This window comes from Oryctolagus cuniculus, chromosome 12, assembly GCF_964237555.1.
Source record: "Oryctolagus cuniculus chromosome 12, mOryCun1.1, whole genome shotgun sequence".
Lineage (NCBI taxonomy): Eukaryota > Metazoa > Chordata > Mammalia > Lagomorpha > Leporidae > Oryctolagus > Oryctolagus cuniculus.
The window spans coordinates 38,126,469-38,141,799 of record NC_091443.1 but is presented as its reverse complement, the minus strand read 5'-3'; the positions used below and the strand labels follow the sequence as shown (position 1 = coordinate 38,141,799).

Sequence of the window (15,331 nt, the reverse complement as noted above, 5' to 3'; positions counted from 1 at the left end):
GCGACCAGCACATCGTGCTGATCCAAAGCCAGGAGCCAGGTGCTTCTCCTGGTCTCCCATATGGGTGCAGGGCCCAAGCACTTGGGCCATCTTCCACTGCACTCCCGGGCCATAGCAGAGAGCTGGCCTGAAAGAGGGGCAACCAGGACAGAATCCGGCGCCCCAACTGGAACTAGAACCTGGTGTGCCGGTGCCGCAGGTGGAGGATTAGCCTATTGAGCCATGGCACCAGCCCCTTGTCTGGTTTTAATATCCTTCTAATGCTGACCTCATAGAATGAGTTTGTAAGAATTCCCTCCTCTTCTATTTTCTGGAATAATTTAAGAAGTATTGGTATTAAATCTTCTTTAAATGTGTGATAGAATTCAGCAGTAAAGTCATCTGGTCCTGGGCTTTTCTTTGCTTGGAAAATTTCATTACTGATTCAATTGCTACTCATTGTTGGTCTGTTTAGATTTTCTATTTCTTCATGATTCAATTTTAGTAATGTATATGTATCCAGAAATGTCTCCCTTTCTTTAAGGTTATTGAATTTGTTGCTATGTATTTGCTCATAATAATCTAATGATCCTTTATATTTTCATGGTATCAATTGTAATGTCTCCATCTTACCCATGATTTTATATATTTGAGACTTCTCTCTTTGTCTTTAGTATAGCTAGATTTTGTCCATTTTGTTTATCTTTGCAAAAAGCCAGTCTTTTTTCATTGATTTTTTGCATTTTAATCTCTATTTCATTTATTTCTATTCTGATCTTTATTATTTCTTTCCTTCTATTTATTTGTCATTTTGTTTGTTTAGTTTTTGTAGTTCTTGAGGTAAAATTATAAGTTGTTTGAGATCTCTGTGCGTGTGTGTGTGTGTGTGTGTGTGTGTGTTTACTATGTGAGAGGCAGAGAGAGAGGAGAGCAAAGTACATTCTTCTTTGATGGCCCCTTCTTTCTATTGGGGTCTCACTCACAGAGATCCTTCATGCAGAACAGTTTTGCCACTAAGTCTTGGCTTTCCATGCCTGAAATGCTCTCATTGGATTTGCAGCCAGATCCAGATGCCTTAGGAGTTGATTCTAAAGTCAGAGTGCTGTTTAGGGCATTTGTCATTCCGAGTCTGCTGTGTGGACTGCTTCCCATTTGAAATTTTCTCTCCTTTCTATCTATTATCACTGTTTTTAAGCAAAGTATTTGTATAAAAGATATTATTATAAATAACAAACAGCATCCAGGATAAAGTACACATAATGAAATAAATTATGTGAAAGAAAGTTTTAAATATGTTTTTTAAAAGGGATCATTGAAATCTCATGACATATTAAAAGGACATCATTAAGAAATACCATTTCTGGCATCCAGTGCTATGATGCAGTGGGTTAAACTCAAGCCTGGAGCACCAGCATCCCATATGGGTGCCGGTTTGAGTCCTGGCTGTTCCACTTCTTATCCAGCTCCCTGCTAATGTGCCTAGGAAAGCAGCACGTCCAGGTCCCTGGGCCCCTGCACCCACGTGGGAGGCCCAGAAGAAGCTCCTGGCTCCTGGCTTTGGATGGGCTCAGCTCCGGCTGTTGTGGCCATTTGGGGAATGAACCAACTGATGAAAGACTTCTCATTCTCTCTGTCTCTACCTCTCTTAATTCTGTCTTTCAAATAAATAAAATAAATCTTTTTTTATGAAAAGAAAAGAAATACCACTTTTGTATGTTATTTTTGTCTGGAAAGACACTTAAATGGTCCATGATGAAGAACAAAAGCAACATGCTCATTATTTGATCAACAAAGGTTTTTTGGTAAAGATACATAGAATCATGAGGAAAATGATAAACAAGGCCTTTCATTCTGAGTGAAAAGATTTTCTAAAACCAGGTCTACACTGTGCTCTTACTTTCTTGCAGCAGATCTTCACTGCTTTCTTATCTGCTGACTCATTAATTTGATGATTCAGCTAGTTTTTGTTTTCCTACTATTTATTTAACAATCAGTTATTAAACCATTTACTCCATGCCAGACGCTGTTTTAGGTGTGTTACAGATTTTAACTCATTTTTCCTAACAGGGGTGCTGTAAGTTACACAGTACAAGTATTCCATTTATTGGTGAAGAAACTGAAGTGCATGAAGTTTGCTAACTTGCCAAGGAAGAACAGTTTGTGAGTGGTTGATCCAGAATGCAGTTCCAGTCACTCTGGTTCCACTGTGTTCTCAATCCCTGTTTTTCTATTGCACTTCTCTCTACTCTCTCTTTAGCTGTTCCATGACTTATACTCTCTGCCTATGAATCAGTTTCTGCCTTCAAACGTTTTGATGTCTGCTTCCACCACCAGCTTTCTTCCCTCTCTCACATCAAACCACTTCATTGATCACTAAGCAGAGCATATCTATGACTACTTCTGCGTGGGGAACTTGATCATCATCTCTCTGGTTTAACTGAGGTATGACCTGAGGACGAAGTTTAATAACCTCTAAGGATCACCTTTAAAGAGCTATGCAGATACACTGTGGCAAATGATCCAAGTCTTCCTACAAAGGAGAGCTGCTATTAAAATCTGATCATTTTTATCCTTTTGGTTATAGCTTTTAATTTTTAAAATTATGCTTTTGTAATGTATCTAATTATGTTTCTTTCCTACTACGTTCTCAACCCACATGTGAGGTTAAAAATACAATCCTACAATGACTTATTGGTATATTGTTGAAGCAACTGTCTGTTAAGACATATTATTTTAAAATATCTGATCAGGTATCTTATTGATCTGTGTAATAGTGCACCACACTCGTATATATTTATAGTTACTCTGTAAAATAATTCCATTAAAATAGTTAACTTACATATTAAATTATAACCTTGAAATGTATTGTTTTATGGTAATATTAGCAAAAGCTTTTAGAGACTTGTATTCTAATTCCAACTTCTCCTCAAACCAGCTATGAAACCTTGGACCATTTCCAAATGTTTCCCTGAACATGTTGTATTAGCAAGAATTTCCTCATCTATAAAAGTAGGAGACTTTCCAAGCCTAAAATCATTTGGTTCTGTGATTTAATTTGTACTGTGTGCTTCTTTATTTAGTAGGTATCACACATAAGATCAACTGCCTCTGTTCTGTCATAAAAACAGATTTCCATTAATAGTCTTATAGTTACCAAAGGAAGGTTTAACTATATCAGACAATAACTATTAAAAACACATTTAAACCAAACATAACAAGATTTTCAAACAAGATAAAAGTGATTTATCCATAATACTCAACAAATAAGGTTCAGTGATGTGAATAGTATAGTGCTTTCTTTTTCTGCCATTCTAAGTTGCTAGATAAAACTGTAAGGAAACAATGTAGTTTATTTCTAATACAGTATCAGATATAAATGATTGTTTTATTTATCTACATTGCTCAAGCTAGATGTCAAAATAGGTATATACTGGGACATTAACTATAAGACAAACCCAACAATAGTTGGCCAACCTTTTTTTTTCAATCCATCACTTAAGGTGTAGAATGAGGTAACAAGATGTAAAACACATTGTGATTATTAATATGCCTGCAAAAGCAGTGGAAGATGACACTAGTCTTTGGGTCCCTGCCACCCATGTGCAAGATGCAGATGAAGTTCCAGGTTCCTGACTTTGGCCTGGTCCAGCTTGAGTCCTTTATGCCATTTGGGGAGTGAAGCATCAGATGGAATATCTCTATCTCTGTCTCTCCCTCTCTATATATAACTCTGCATTTCAAACAAATAAATAAATCTTTAAAAAGGTAAGTTTAGGGGCTGGCACTGTGGCATAGCAGATAAAGCCTCTGCCTGTGGTGCCTGCATTCCATATGGGCACCTGTTCAAGTCCTGGCTGCTCCTCTTCTGATCCAGCTCTCTGCTGTGGCCTAGGAAAGCAGTAAAAGATAACCTAAGTCCTTAGACCCTGTACCCATGTGGGAGCCTTGGAAGATGCTCCTGGCTCCTGGCTTTGGATCAGCCCATCTCCAATCGTTGGGGCCATTTGGGGAGTGAACCAGCGGTTGAAGACTTCTCTCTTTCGCTCTTTGCTTCTGCCTCTCTGTAACTCTGCCTTTCAAATAAAACTTTTAAAAAAGTAACTTTAAATATACCTGTGATCACAGTGTACATATAAGATGATAAATATAGTAAATACATGCACCTATATGAATAAATTCTAAAGTAGAATGCTATCTAAATACAATTGTGAAATATATAGAATGTCACATACATAGTTTTATAACTTCTAAACAATAATATAGTATCTGCATGTACATAAATATATAGTAAAAGTATAAAATATTGTTTTTTAAAAAAAGTAATGGAACTAGCATTGTGGCAGATTAAGCCACCACCTGCGATGCTGGCATCCCATGTGAGCACCTGTTCGAGACCCAGCTGCTTCACTTCTGATCCAGTTCACTTCGATTGCACCTGGGAAAGCTGCAGAAGGTGACCCAAGTGCTTGGGCACCTGCCACTCATAGGAGAGACCAAGATGAAGTTCAGGATTCTAGCTTCAGCTTGGGCAATGAACAATGAATGGAAGATCTCTTTCTCTTAAAAATTATTTGAAAAAAATTATTTGAAATTATTTCAATTTATTTAAAAGGCAAAGTGACAGAGGGAGAGATAGAGAAAGAAAACTCCATCCTGGTCTCCCCAATGAGTGACAGTTGCCCAGGTACTTGTGCCATTACCTGCTGCTTTCCCAAGTGCATTAATAAAGAGCTACTTTGGGCCAGTGCCGTGGCTCAACAGGCTAATCCTCTGCCTTGCGGCGCCGGCACACCGGGTTCTAGTACTGGTCAGAGTGCCGAATTCTGTCCCGGTTGCCCCTCTTCCAGGCCTGTTCTCTGCTATGGCCCGGGAGTGCAGTGGAGGATGGCCCAAGTGCTTGGGCCCTGCACCCCATGGGAGACCAGGAAAAGCACCTGGCTCCTGGCTTCGGATCAGCGCGGTGCGCCGGCTGCAGTGCGCCGGCTGTGGCGGCCATTGGAGAGTGAACCAACGGCAAAGGAAGACCTTTCTCTCTCTCTCTCTGTCTCTCACTGTCCACTCTGCCTGTCAAAAAAAAAAAAAAAAAAAAAAAAAAAGAAGAAGAAGAAGAAGAAGAAAAGAAAAAGAAAAAAAAATGAGCTACTTTGGAGCAGAGCAGCCTGAACACGAACATGTGCTCCAATATGGGATGCTGACATCTCAAGCAGTGGCTTAACCTACTGTGCCACCATACTGGCCCACAAAATATTCTTGAACATAATAAACCTAAATTCATAAAAGTGTTTTATTGTGGGTCTAGGAGGGAAGGGAAAAAATGTGATTGGTGAATTTTATATGTAGGTTGAGATAAATGAGTTATTTTTGTTTATATATTCTGAAGAAAATACAATTTTTAAAGATTAAAACAAGGTTATAACTGGCATTGAATGCTGTCAATTTTGTAAATAAGGTATTTATTTGCATATCTATAAATACATGTGTGTGTGCTCTTGGATGTAAATAGAACATCTCTGGAAGGATATACAACAAAGGTGACTAGTGCTCTCAGAGGAGGGATTTGTAGTACTGAGTGCTGAATGTGGGAGATGTGCTTTGTGTATTATCTTACACTGAGTTTTGTTAGTTTTTTTAAATATATGCATTTATTTATGTGAGTATACATGCAAACAAATGCGTAACATTTTTATAAAACATTTTTCAGACATATTTGAGTAGGATTCCAGAAAAGCAAGGAAAATACCTGTTTGCTAATTTTCTTAATGTTTTTGTTATGAAGTCTGTCTTTGAACTAGTGTATGCTGGAATTTGTGATATTAGTAAGTCTAGGGAATGCAATGGAAGTAAATAGCACATTTAAATTAAAGGGGTTTTGCACAAATCAAGCTAGCCCAAGCCCTCTGTTCACCCTTCTCCCCAGAATGTCCAAGAAGTAGATCTGTATATGTCTCCTAGCATATATGGGTCCAAGAGTATAAATAATTCTGTTTTGTTTTTCTGCTGGTAGGATGATGTACTCTGGTTGGATAACCTAGCTTGTATACTTAGGGTATTGGGGGATGATCATCTTAGGTGCAAGGACTGAGCAGGATAAGTGTGGCATAGGGTAAGGATATTTCCACAAAAAAGCAATGCTGGCCAGATAAGGTTATATCTGATAAAGTGAAATATGGAGGTTATAAAGCTAGAAAGTTTATAATAGCTTTGAGCAAACTGTACAGGGTCTGGCAGAAAATTAGACATTCAGAATTCAGAAAATGAAGTTACACTAAATCTTTGTAGCCAAATAAATGTGGGAGGGAAAGTGAAACATTCAATATTACCTGAAGCATGGGAATCTAGGAAAGTCTTCAGGATCCCACTGTCATGGACACTTCTAGGCAAAATATTCATTTTGGTGTTTTCCTGCAAGAACGTTTGCTGGAAACATTTTTAATTTTACATTTTTAATGTAAAATGTTCTTCTTTGTTTCTTGTAACCTCTCCTTTTTTTGATTTTTTTATTCATTTGTTTGAAAGGCAGAGTGACAGAGAAAGAGAGGTAAAGACAGAGAGTTTCCATCCCTAGTCCGCTCCCTAAATGATTGCAAAAGCCAGAGCCAGGCCAGGCCAAAGCCAGGAGCCAGGAACTGCATCCAGGTCTTGTACATGGGTGGCAGGGGCCCAAGCACTTGGGCTGTCATCCACTGCTTTCCCAGGCTCATTAGCGGGGATTGGAAGCAGAGCAGGCGAGACTTGAGCTGGCACTCTGATATAGGATGCCAACATCACAAACAGTGGCTTAATCCACTCTGCCACAATGTTGGCCCCAAGAACTTTACTTTTGTGTGTTTTTTGTTTTGTTTTGTTTTTGCTCTTTTGAAGAGGTTCTAGGTTTAAAAAAATAAAACTACAAAATAATCATCTGAAGTATTTAGCTCTGGTACATATTTATTTAGCAAATTCTTTATTACCTGACAATATTTGATATTCCTTAAAAACATGTAACAGCTTCTGAAGTTTTCTAAGTTCAATGTGATATATCATTTTTGGTTTGATTCTTTTTGACTGTCCATTAGTTAAGAGTATATACCTGTGCCTTCCAAGCTGCCACTTCACCCATATTTTTATGTTATGCTGAAAACTGACAAGATTATTAATTAGAGATGTCAAGATCCAACTACTTAACTTTATTTTAAATGCATTTTCTTAATTTTTTGAGAATGTTTCATCTATAATTATGAAATAGAACTTGTTAAAGCAAGCTTTCAAGCATCTTCAGTTTAATTATACAATAACTGAGAATTTGCTAGCCTGGAGAGAGGGCAAGTTAATATTTTAGTGCCTAAGTTTATATGTGAAGATCTCATTATTGTATGTTTTCTTAATTTACCATTATTAAGATAGAAAGTGATGTTGCTTAATGTTGATTTTATTGCATTAATCTTCCTAGAGTCAGGTTTTCATAATTTATCTTATGACTGAATTTTCCTGCAAGAAAATCATTCCAGTGAATCGCATGGACTCAACAAAATTCTGAATGTCTGCCTCCAAACTTGCAGTTACCTTTTCATTATTGGCATTGTTTTTGTTTGTGACATTTGTGACAAGGTTTACTCAGTGTTATATTCCCAACACCCTTTAAAGTGAAAGACGATCTTTTCATGCAATTAAACTTTGAATAAATAATACTGGAAACTGACTTACTTATGTGTGCCATATCTTAAAAGTTATGTTGAAAACTCTTTTTGTTGATGCTTAAAATCTATTGGGAAAGATGGTGAGAACATGGTAAATTCTTTTAAAATTACTACTTGGAATTCTATCAAAAATACTGACCATACTACCCAAATATTATAGTGAGTGAGGAGTAATAATATCCCTTTTGAATAACATATCTCACACATGCAAAATTGCTGCCATTCTCCTTTTAAGGAATTATTTCCCCTGTGTAGAAAAGAAATGAAAAGGTTAAATCATATCAGTAAAAATCAGGTTGTAGTCTTGTGTATTTCTTTCCATGTTAAATATCCAAGATGGCTCGACAACATATTTAGAATTTTCTGAGTTTTACTATTAATAAAGTTAAAAGGAAATCTGGTGTGATCAGGCAGTGGAGCCACATTAAATTTGTATGTGAAACACCCATTGTGCTTATCTCTATTCTAGATATTGCTCTGAACCTGTGTTCCACATTCTGAATTCTGTGTATAAAGTTAAACATTGCAGAAGGGCATACATCTGATGATACAGATAAATAAGGTTGAAGTTTAGTACTGAGCAAAGTCAGTAAAATTTAATATGTTCATGTCTTTTGTATTTTCAATATTAATATTTTTAGACTATTTTGTGTGAAATTCTGAGACATTACTGAAAATACTGATAGATTTTAGCTACCCCAAATTTAAGACTCCTCTTCAAACTGTAGTACTATATTTTAATATATCAAAACTAATATCAGATTTCTCAAAATATTGATTAATTGCAGGCAAAGTTGTTATCTATGCAACAAGCCAGAGAAACTGCAGTGCAGCAGTACCAAAAACTAGAAGAAGAAATCCAAACACTTCGAGTTTACTACAGGTAAAAATCTTTTTGGACTGGGGTTAAGTAAATATTGTTAGTTTGAGAAATGTTTCTACTTGAGTTTACAATATGAGTCATGAAATTGAATATTATTCATTTAAAACATTTTTATAATAAAATAATTCAGGCCTAAATTTTTCATTATTATCTCTTTCTTCTTTCCCACATTTGTTGAAGTTTAAATATACATTCCCATCAGAATTGTAATATGTATGTAACTCATTACCAGTTGTCTAGCTGTAGCCTCAATAGTTATTTTTTAAAAAAAAGATGTATTTATTTATTTATTTATGTATTTATTTCTTTATTTATTTGAGATACAGAGTTACAGAGAGGCAAAGGCAGAAAGAGAGAGGTCTCCATCTGTTGCTTCACTCCTCAACATGGCCGCAATGGCCGGAGCTATGCCGATCTGAAGCCAGGAGCCAGGAGCTTCTTCTGGGTCTCCCATGAGGATGCAGAGGCTCAAGACCTTGGGCCATCTTCTACTGCTTTCCCAGACCATAGAAGAGAGAGCTGGATCAGAAGTGAAGCAACCGGGACTTGAACCAGTGCTCATATGGGATGGCAGCTTTACCGCTACACCACAGCGCTGGCCCTGCCTCATTAATTCTTGCACTATTTGCCCATCTGAATGCCACCTCTAACAATGAAGACATATGTTTTAAAATAGCAAATGAGTAGGGGCCAGTGCTGTGACGCAGTGGGTTAAAGCCCCAGCCTGCAGCACCAGCATCCCATATGGGTGTCGGTGTGAGTCCCAGCTGCTCCTCTTCCCATTCAGCTTTCTGCTATGGCCTGGGAAAGCAATAGAAGATGGCCCAAGTCCTTGGGCCCCTGCACCTGCGTGGGAGATCCAGAAGAAGCTCCTGGCTCCTAGCTTCAGCTCAGCTCAGCTCTGGCCATTGTAGTCATTTGGGGAGTAAACCAGCGGAATGGAAGACTCTCTCTCTCTCTGGCTTTACCTTTCTCTGTAACTCTGTCTTTCAAATAAATAAAATAATTCTTTAAAAAAAAAAAAGCAAATGAGTAGCAGAATAACAACCTTTGGCCTATTACAAGATTTTTATATTATGAGATTTTCTAAAGGATTTTTTTAAACGCTTTTTGTTCCAGAAATAGTTGTGAAAAGAATTCCGTAGGTCAAAATGGGCATTTTTAATGAAAAAAAAATTGTGCAGAAAATATCAGAGTACATCTTCTTCAGCAAGGGTAAAAAATGTTTTGTGATACTTTTGTTTCAGATTTCTGTTGTGTATATGCGGAACAGATAAGATTATATATTGGGTTATATATAAAATATGTATTGTCACAGTTGATCATGATTTAAAAAAAAAAAAAGTTTAGAAAGCATTACTAACATACAATGCCCTGGATATTATTTGGTTACTAAATCTGAAAAAATGTCTGAAGTCTGAAATGTAAGAACTCACTAACCTTTGCTGAGAATAATGTCAAATGTATTAAATATAAAATTAAATAGAAATAAATTTACTGAAATAAAATTATTAAAGTCATATTAATTTAATCTGCATAGTTATAAATGTTTAATCAGGTCTAGCAGCAGATATATGTCAAGTGTAATTTCAGACTAATTCTAACTATTACATAGTATTTTTAAATGTATTTATTTATTTGACAAGTAGAGTTACAGAGAGATGTTGGGAAGGAGGGAGGAAGAGAGAGAGAGATCTTCCATCTGCTGGTTCACTGTCCAAATGACTGCAACTGCCAGGACTGGGCTAGGCCGGACTTAAGCCTGGAGCCTGAAAATCCATCCAAGTCTCCTACATGGGTATCAGGGGTCCAAGAAATTTCCATATGCAGCCAAGTTTGAGAGCTGATATTTAACATATACCTTTCAATTATTTATATTAAATTAGGATCTCTTCTTGGTAGAATGGTAAATGAGGCACATATTAAATATTTTATCAAGACTTATAAAGACTATTTTGATGAATGACATGTGATTTGTACCTGGTCAAAAATGTTGCAGTGTAAGTAGTAGTAGATTCACCTCATGGATAAGGATGGTCCTTATGAAACCTTCTGCTACTGTTTTGAGATAGGCAAGCAGCTGCTTTACTGATAAATTGACCGTAACCAAGAATGCCAAGAGGTATATTATAATCTTGCATGAACTGACATTTCTTCCTGAAAAATCTTTTTTTTATTTTTTTTTATTTTTTTTTATTTTTTTGACAGGCAGAGTGGACAGTGAGAGAGAGAGAGAGAGAGAAAGGTCTTCCTTTGCCGTTGGTTCACCCTCCAATGGCCGCCGCGGCCGGCGCGCTGCGGCCGGCGCACCGCGCTGATCCGATGGCAGGAGCCAGGAGCCAGGTGCTTTTCCTGGTCTCCCATGGGGTGCAGGGCCCAAGCACCTGGGCCATCCTCCACTGCACTCCCTGGCCACAGCAGAGGGCTGGCCTGGAAGAGGGGCAACCGGGACAGAATCCGGCGCCCCGACCGGGACTAGAACCCGGTGTGCCGGCGCCGCTAGGCGGAGAATTAGCCTAGTGAGCCGCGGCGCCGGCCCCCTGAAAAATCTTGATGCTAGATGTTAAGGTTCATTCTCTTTACAGAACTGCAGAAGATTATTGAATTATTGTTGAATATTATAAAGGTATAATATTTTTAAAACTTTTCTTTAATCTACATGAATCTAGTACCTCCACAATCTCTTCTAAGTAGAGAGTTAGCAAGTAATGCCTCAGAGTTATGATTCATGAGTTTTCTTCTCATTGCTGCTTAAAAAACAATTTGCAGGTGGTGTAGTAAAGTTAATGGGAGAGTAGACAGCCTTGTACTGTATAACTTTGTATAAGTGAACCTCACCAAGCCCATTTCTTTTTTAAAAAATGAGAATAATAGTTCCTAATTCATAGGATTCTATTAAATAATATACCTCTTAGCACAGTATTTGGCATATTTTTAGTGGACAACCAATGTGAAGATAAATTATTTTTTAAAAAAGAAATTCAGTGTGGTAGGAGTAAAATAAAAAAGTGTGATAGCAGGGCTGGTGTTGTGGTGCAGCAGGTTAAGCTGCCGCTTGCACTGGCATTCCATAACTAGTCCCAGCTGCACAACTTCCAATCCAGCTGCCTACAAATGTGCCTTGGAAGACAGCAGATAGTGTACCTGGGCCCCTGCCACGTATGTGGGGGACCAAGATTAGTAGCCTGACCCTGACCTGACTTTTGCAGCTATCTGGGGAGTGAACCGAGAGATGGATCTCTCTCTCTCAAATAAGTAAATAAATAAACTTTTCTTTAAAAAAAAAAGTGCAATGTCACCAAAGCCAAGATTGGAAATTTCCTAAAAGAAAAAAAAAAAGAATTCAAGTGTTACCAAATGGGTAAGTAATATAAGTACTAAAATTATCCTTTGCGTTTATAATTAGGTAGTCAGTAGTGGCGTCTATTAGTGTACTTTCAATAGAGTATTAAGTGGAGAAACCAGTTTTCTGTGAATTAAACAGTGATTAAGGGGTAAAAAAAAACTAGCAATTTGAAAAATTGAGCAGCTTATTGAGGAAATTTAAGTAAGAAAGATCGTAATGATAGTTGAGAAGGTGGATTAACAATTTTGGTTTATGAAAATGACATGTTTGCCCATGTTTAAGGCTACCTAGAAGAAACCGGTGGAAGGAATTGCTAAGGGAGCAGAATTCCAGGAGAGGTAGAAAGAGATGGAATGTGGAGTGTCTGCCCGAGAGTTCACCTTGAACAGGAGGGCGGAGGAATTGCCATCATAGATGACAATGAAGCAGATAAAATAATTGTGGGCACAAATAAATTTGAAGCCACAATTAGATTCCTACTTTTCTGTAAAGTAGAGGTCGCTGTAGGCTTCTGACCATGAGAGGGCATTGAAGGCTTGAAAGGCATTGCATTATTTAAAATAACTGCAGAAGGAAATGGTACACAGAACTAACAGCAAGGAAAAAATCGAAGTCATAGAATCCTGAGGAATTGGAAATGGGTGCCATAAATTCATGTGAGCTCCTAGTTATAATACAGTTATGTAATTTAACACATTCAACTGTTTGTATAACAGCACAGAACTCAAAGATTTAAATTATTCCGTATTACAGGTTTACAGAGCAAAATGCTGGATACTAGCAAAAAAGATCATTGAAATGATGAATGATATTCTGAGCTAAATATGTAAAAAAAAAAAATCAGTTGAAAAGATATACAAGCTGACAGGCAAAGGAAGAACCAAGAAATTATAAAACTTGAGGAGAGCATGTAGTAAGGATAAGAAAATTCAAGACCTGAAATTATAGGAGTTTGTGGTCAAACAGTGGAACATTACTATTTAAGATCTCAGAATTGAAGCACTCAGTTCTGAGCAGTGAAAATATTTCAGGCATTTACTCAGATCTGGATGGTTGAAATGAGAAGAGATAAGGGTCAACAGAGATGAAGAAATCAAAGACTATGAAACTAAAGTATTGAATATCCATTCGGATATTGTCCCTAAAAATATTGGGTACCTTGGTGTGCTCACTATAATGCCATAGTAGAAAATGACCTAAAAAGAGATAAGAGATACATATTGAAATGAAGAGTATACCAAAAGAAGAAATCTATATGATATATAATGCATACAAGAATGTGTGTTATAAACTCAAGAAATGCAAGGGAACTTTCGTCCTCTGGGGATATCTGTGTTTCTATCAAAACAAAAAGGCACAGAGAACTTTCATGCATTGCTGATGGGAATGTAAAATTATGTAGTTACTGCACAAAACAACCTGATGGTGCCTCAGAAGTCAAATACAGAATTACCATGTTTGATCTTTTTTTACTTCTTGGTAAATACGGAGAAGAATTGAATGCAAGGGCTCAGATAGTTGTACACCAATTTCCATACTAGTAGTATTTTTAGTAGCCAAAGGGCAGGCACAACTCGGGTGTCTATCAGCAAATGAGTGAATAAACACAGTGTGGTATAAACATACAATGAATATTATTCAGCTCCAAAAAGAAAGAAATGCTAATGCTTGTTGCAATACTGATCAACCTTAAATACATTATGTTAAGTGAAATAAGCCGCACGAAGATGACAAATATTGTATGATTCCACTCTGGCATACTAAAATAGGCAAATTCATAGAGATACAAAATAGAATAGAAGTTACTAGGAATTAGGTGAAGGGGAAAATACAGTTACCAGGTGCTAGGAGAAAGGAAGCATGGCGAGTTGTATGATGGGGATGGAGTTTCTGTTTGGGATGACAAGCTTAGGAAAGGATTAGTGGTGATAATTGCACAGCATTGTGAATGTGCTTACTACCACTGCGTTGTACATTTAAATTGACTAAGATGATAAATTTGATGCTGTTTTTTACCATAATATTTGAAAAAGATACAGAGAACATTTGGCAAGGTTATACAGAAGTTTATTTTAAATGGAATAAGATTAAGATTTCTACAATATAAAATTCTAACAAGTTAGCTGAAGTTACCAAAAAAAAAGAAGTTTAAATTTATTGGAAGCTCAGATTCTGATTAAATTTTATTTAAATGAAAATACACAGTATTTCTTGCACACCTGAATAGATGGTGCTTGCAAATTCATGTAAAAATGCAGCTAATTCACAGAGAGGTTAAAATTTTTCCTCATGGTTCCCACATTATAGAGGAAAAGAAAAAGTTTCTTTTTTATGTGAGGGTACCAAGAACTAATTCTTAATTTTTAGATAGGTAGCTCAATCTCATAAATAATGGATTTGTTTACCAAGGGTTAAAAAAATACTTTCAGTTTTTCAAATCAGTTTTATCTTTACATATATAATATGCATTCATACATAAATTATCATATTAAAAAGTTATTTGCCAATAATTAAGAAATATTTAAAAACTTATTTGCCAATAATTAATAAATATAAGAGAAGGAGTGTTAACTGGAGCCAAGAACCAGTCACGATACAACTTGCATGTATTCCATGGAGAACTAAAGGAGTGAGCCTCAAGTCTGGCTGTTAGCTTCCCAACAGCTAGTTAGTAGTTTTAAAACTAGACTAAAATACGCTGATAACTTTCATCCTTTAATTTTACCAATTAGTGACTTTACCTTATTTTTTTCCCAAAATTATTTTCTTCTCTAGATTAGAATAAGAACTACTATTTTCTAGCCGGCGCCGCGGCTCACTAGGCTAATTCTCCGCCTAGCGGCGCCGGCACACCGGGTTCTAGTCCCGGTCGGGGCGCCGGATTCTGTCCCGGTTGCCCCTCTTCCAGGCCAGCCCTCTGCTATGGCCAGGGAGTGCAGTGGAGGATGGCCCAGGTGCTTGGGCCCTGCACCCCATGGGAGACCAGGATAAGCACCTGGCTCCTGGCTCCTGCCATCGGATCAGCGCGGTGTGCCGGCCGCAGCGCGCCGGCCGAGGCGGCCATTGGAGGGTGAACCAACGGCAAAGGAAGACCTTTCTCTCTGTCTCTCTCTCACTGTCCACTCTGCCTGTCAAAAAAAAAAAAAAAAAAAAAAACTATTTTCTAAAAGCATTCATTTCATTGTAAGGAAATACAGAAAATGGGAAATTTTCTAAGTTTTTCTATTCTGCTTGTTTTTTTTTTTTTTTTTTTTGAGTTCTGGAAGACTTTTGAGTCTTTGCTCAGAAAATGAAATGTTAGTCTTTCATGTCTGTTGGCAGAGTAATAGCTGAGGGCCAAGAAGGTGAGTAGGTAAAGACACTCAAAATCAAAACTATAACTGATAAGCCCCTTCAGGTTAAAACATAAGCAATAACTATATAGGATTAACAATATGAAGTTTGAAA

The 15,331-nt window shown here is 37.2% G+C and overlaps 1 protein-coding gene across 7 annotated transcripts in view; it reads left to right on the top strand.

Moving 5' to 3' along the window:
• Positions 1 to 15,331, top strand: part of MIPOL1 (mirror-image polydactyly 1) — a 353,299-nt gene that overhangs the window by 231,421 nt on the left and 106,547 nt on the right. For all 7 annotated transcript variants that reach the window (XM_051822777.2, XM_051822776.2, XM_017348269.3 and 4 more), the window contains one exon: positions 8,444 to 8,538. In XM_051822777.2, the coding sequence (XP_051678737.1) occupies positions 8,444 to 8,538 (95 nt within the window). The remainder of the gene's footprint in view (positions 1 to 8,443; positions 8,539 to 15,331) is intronic.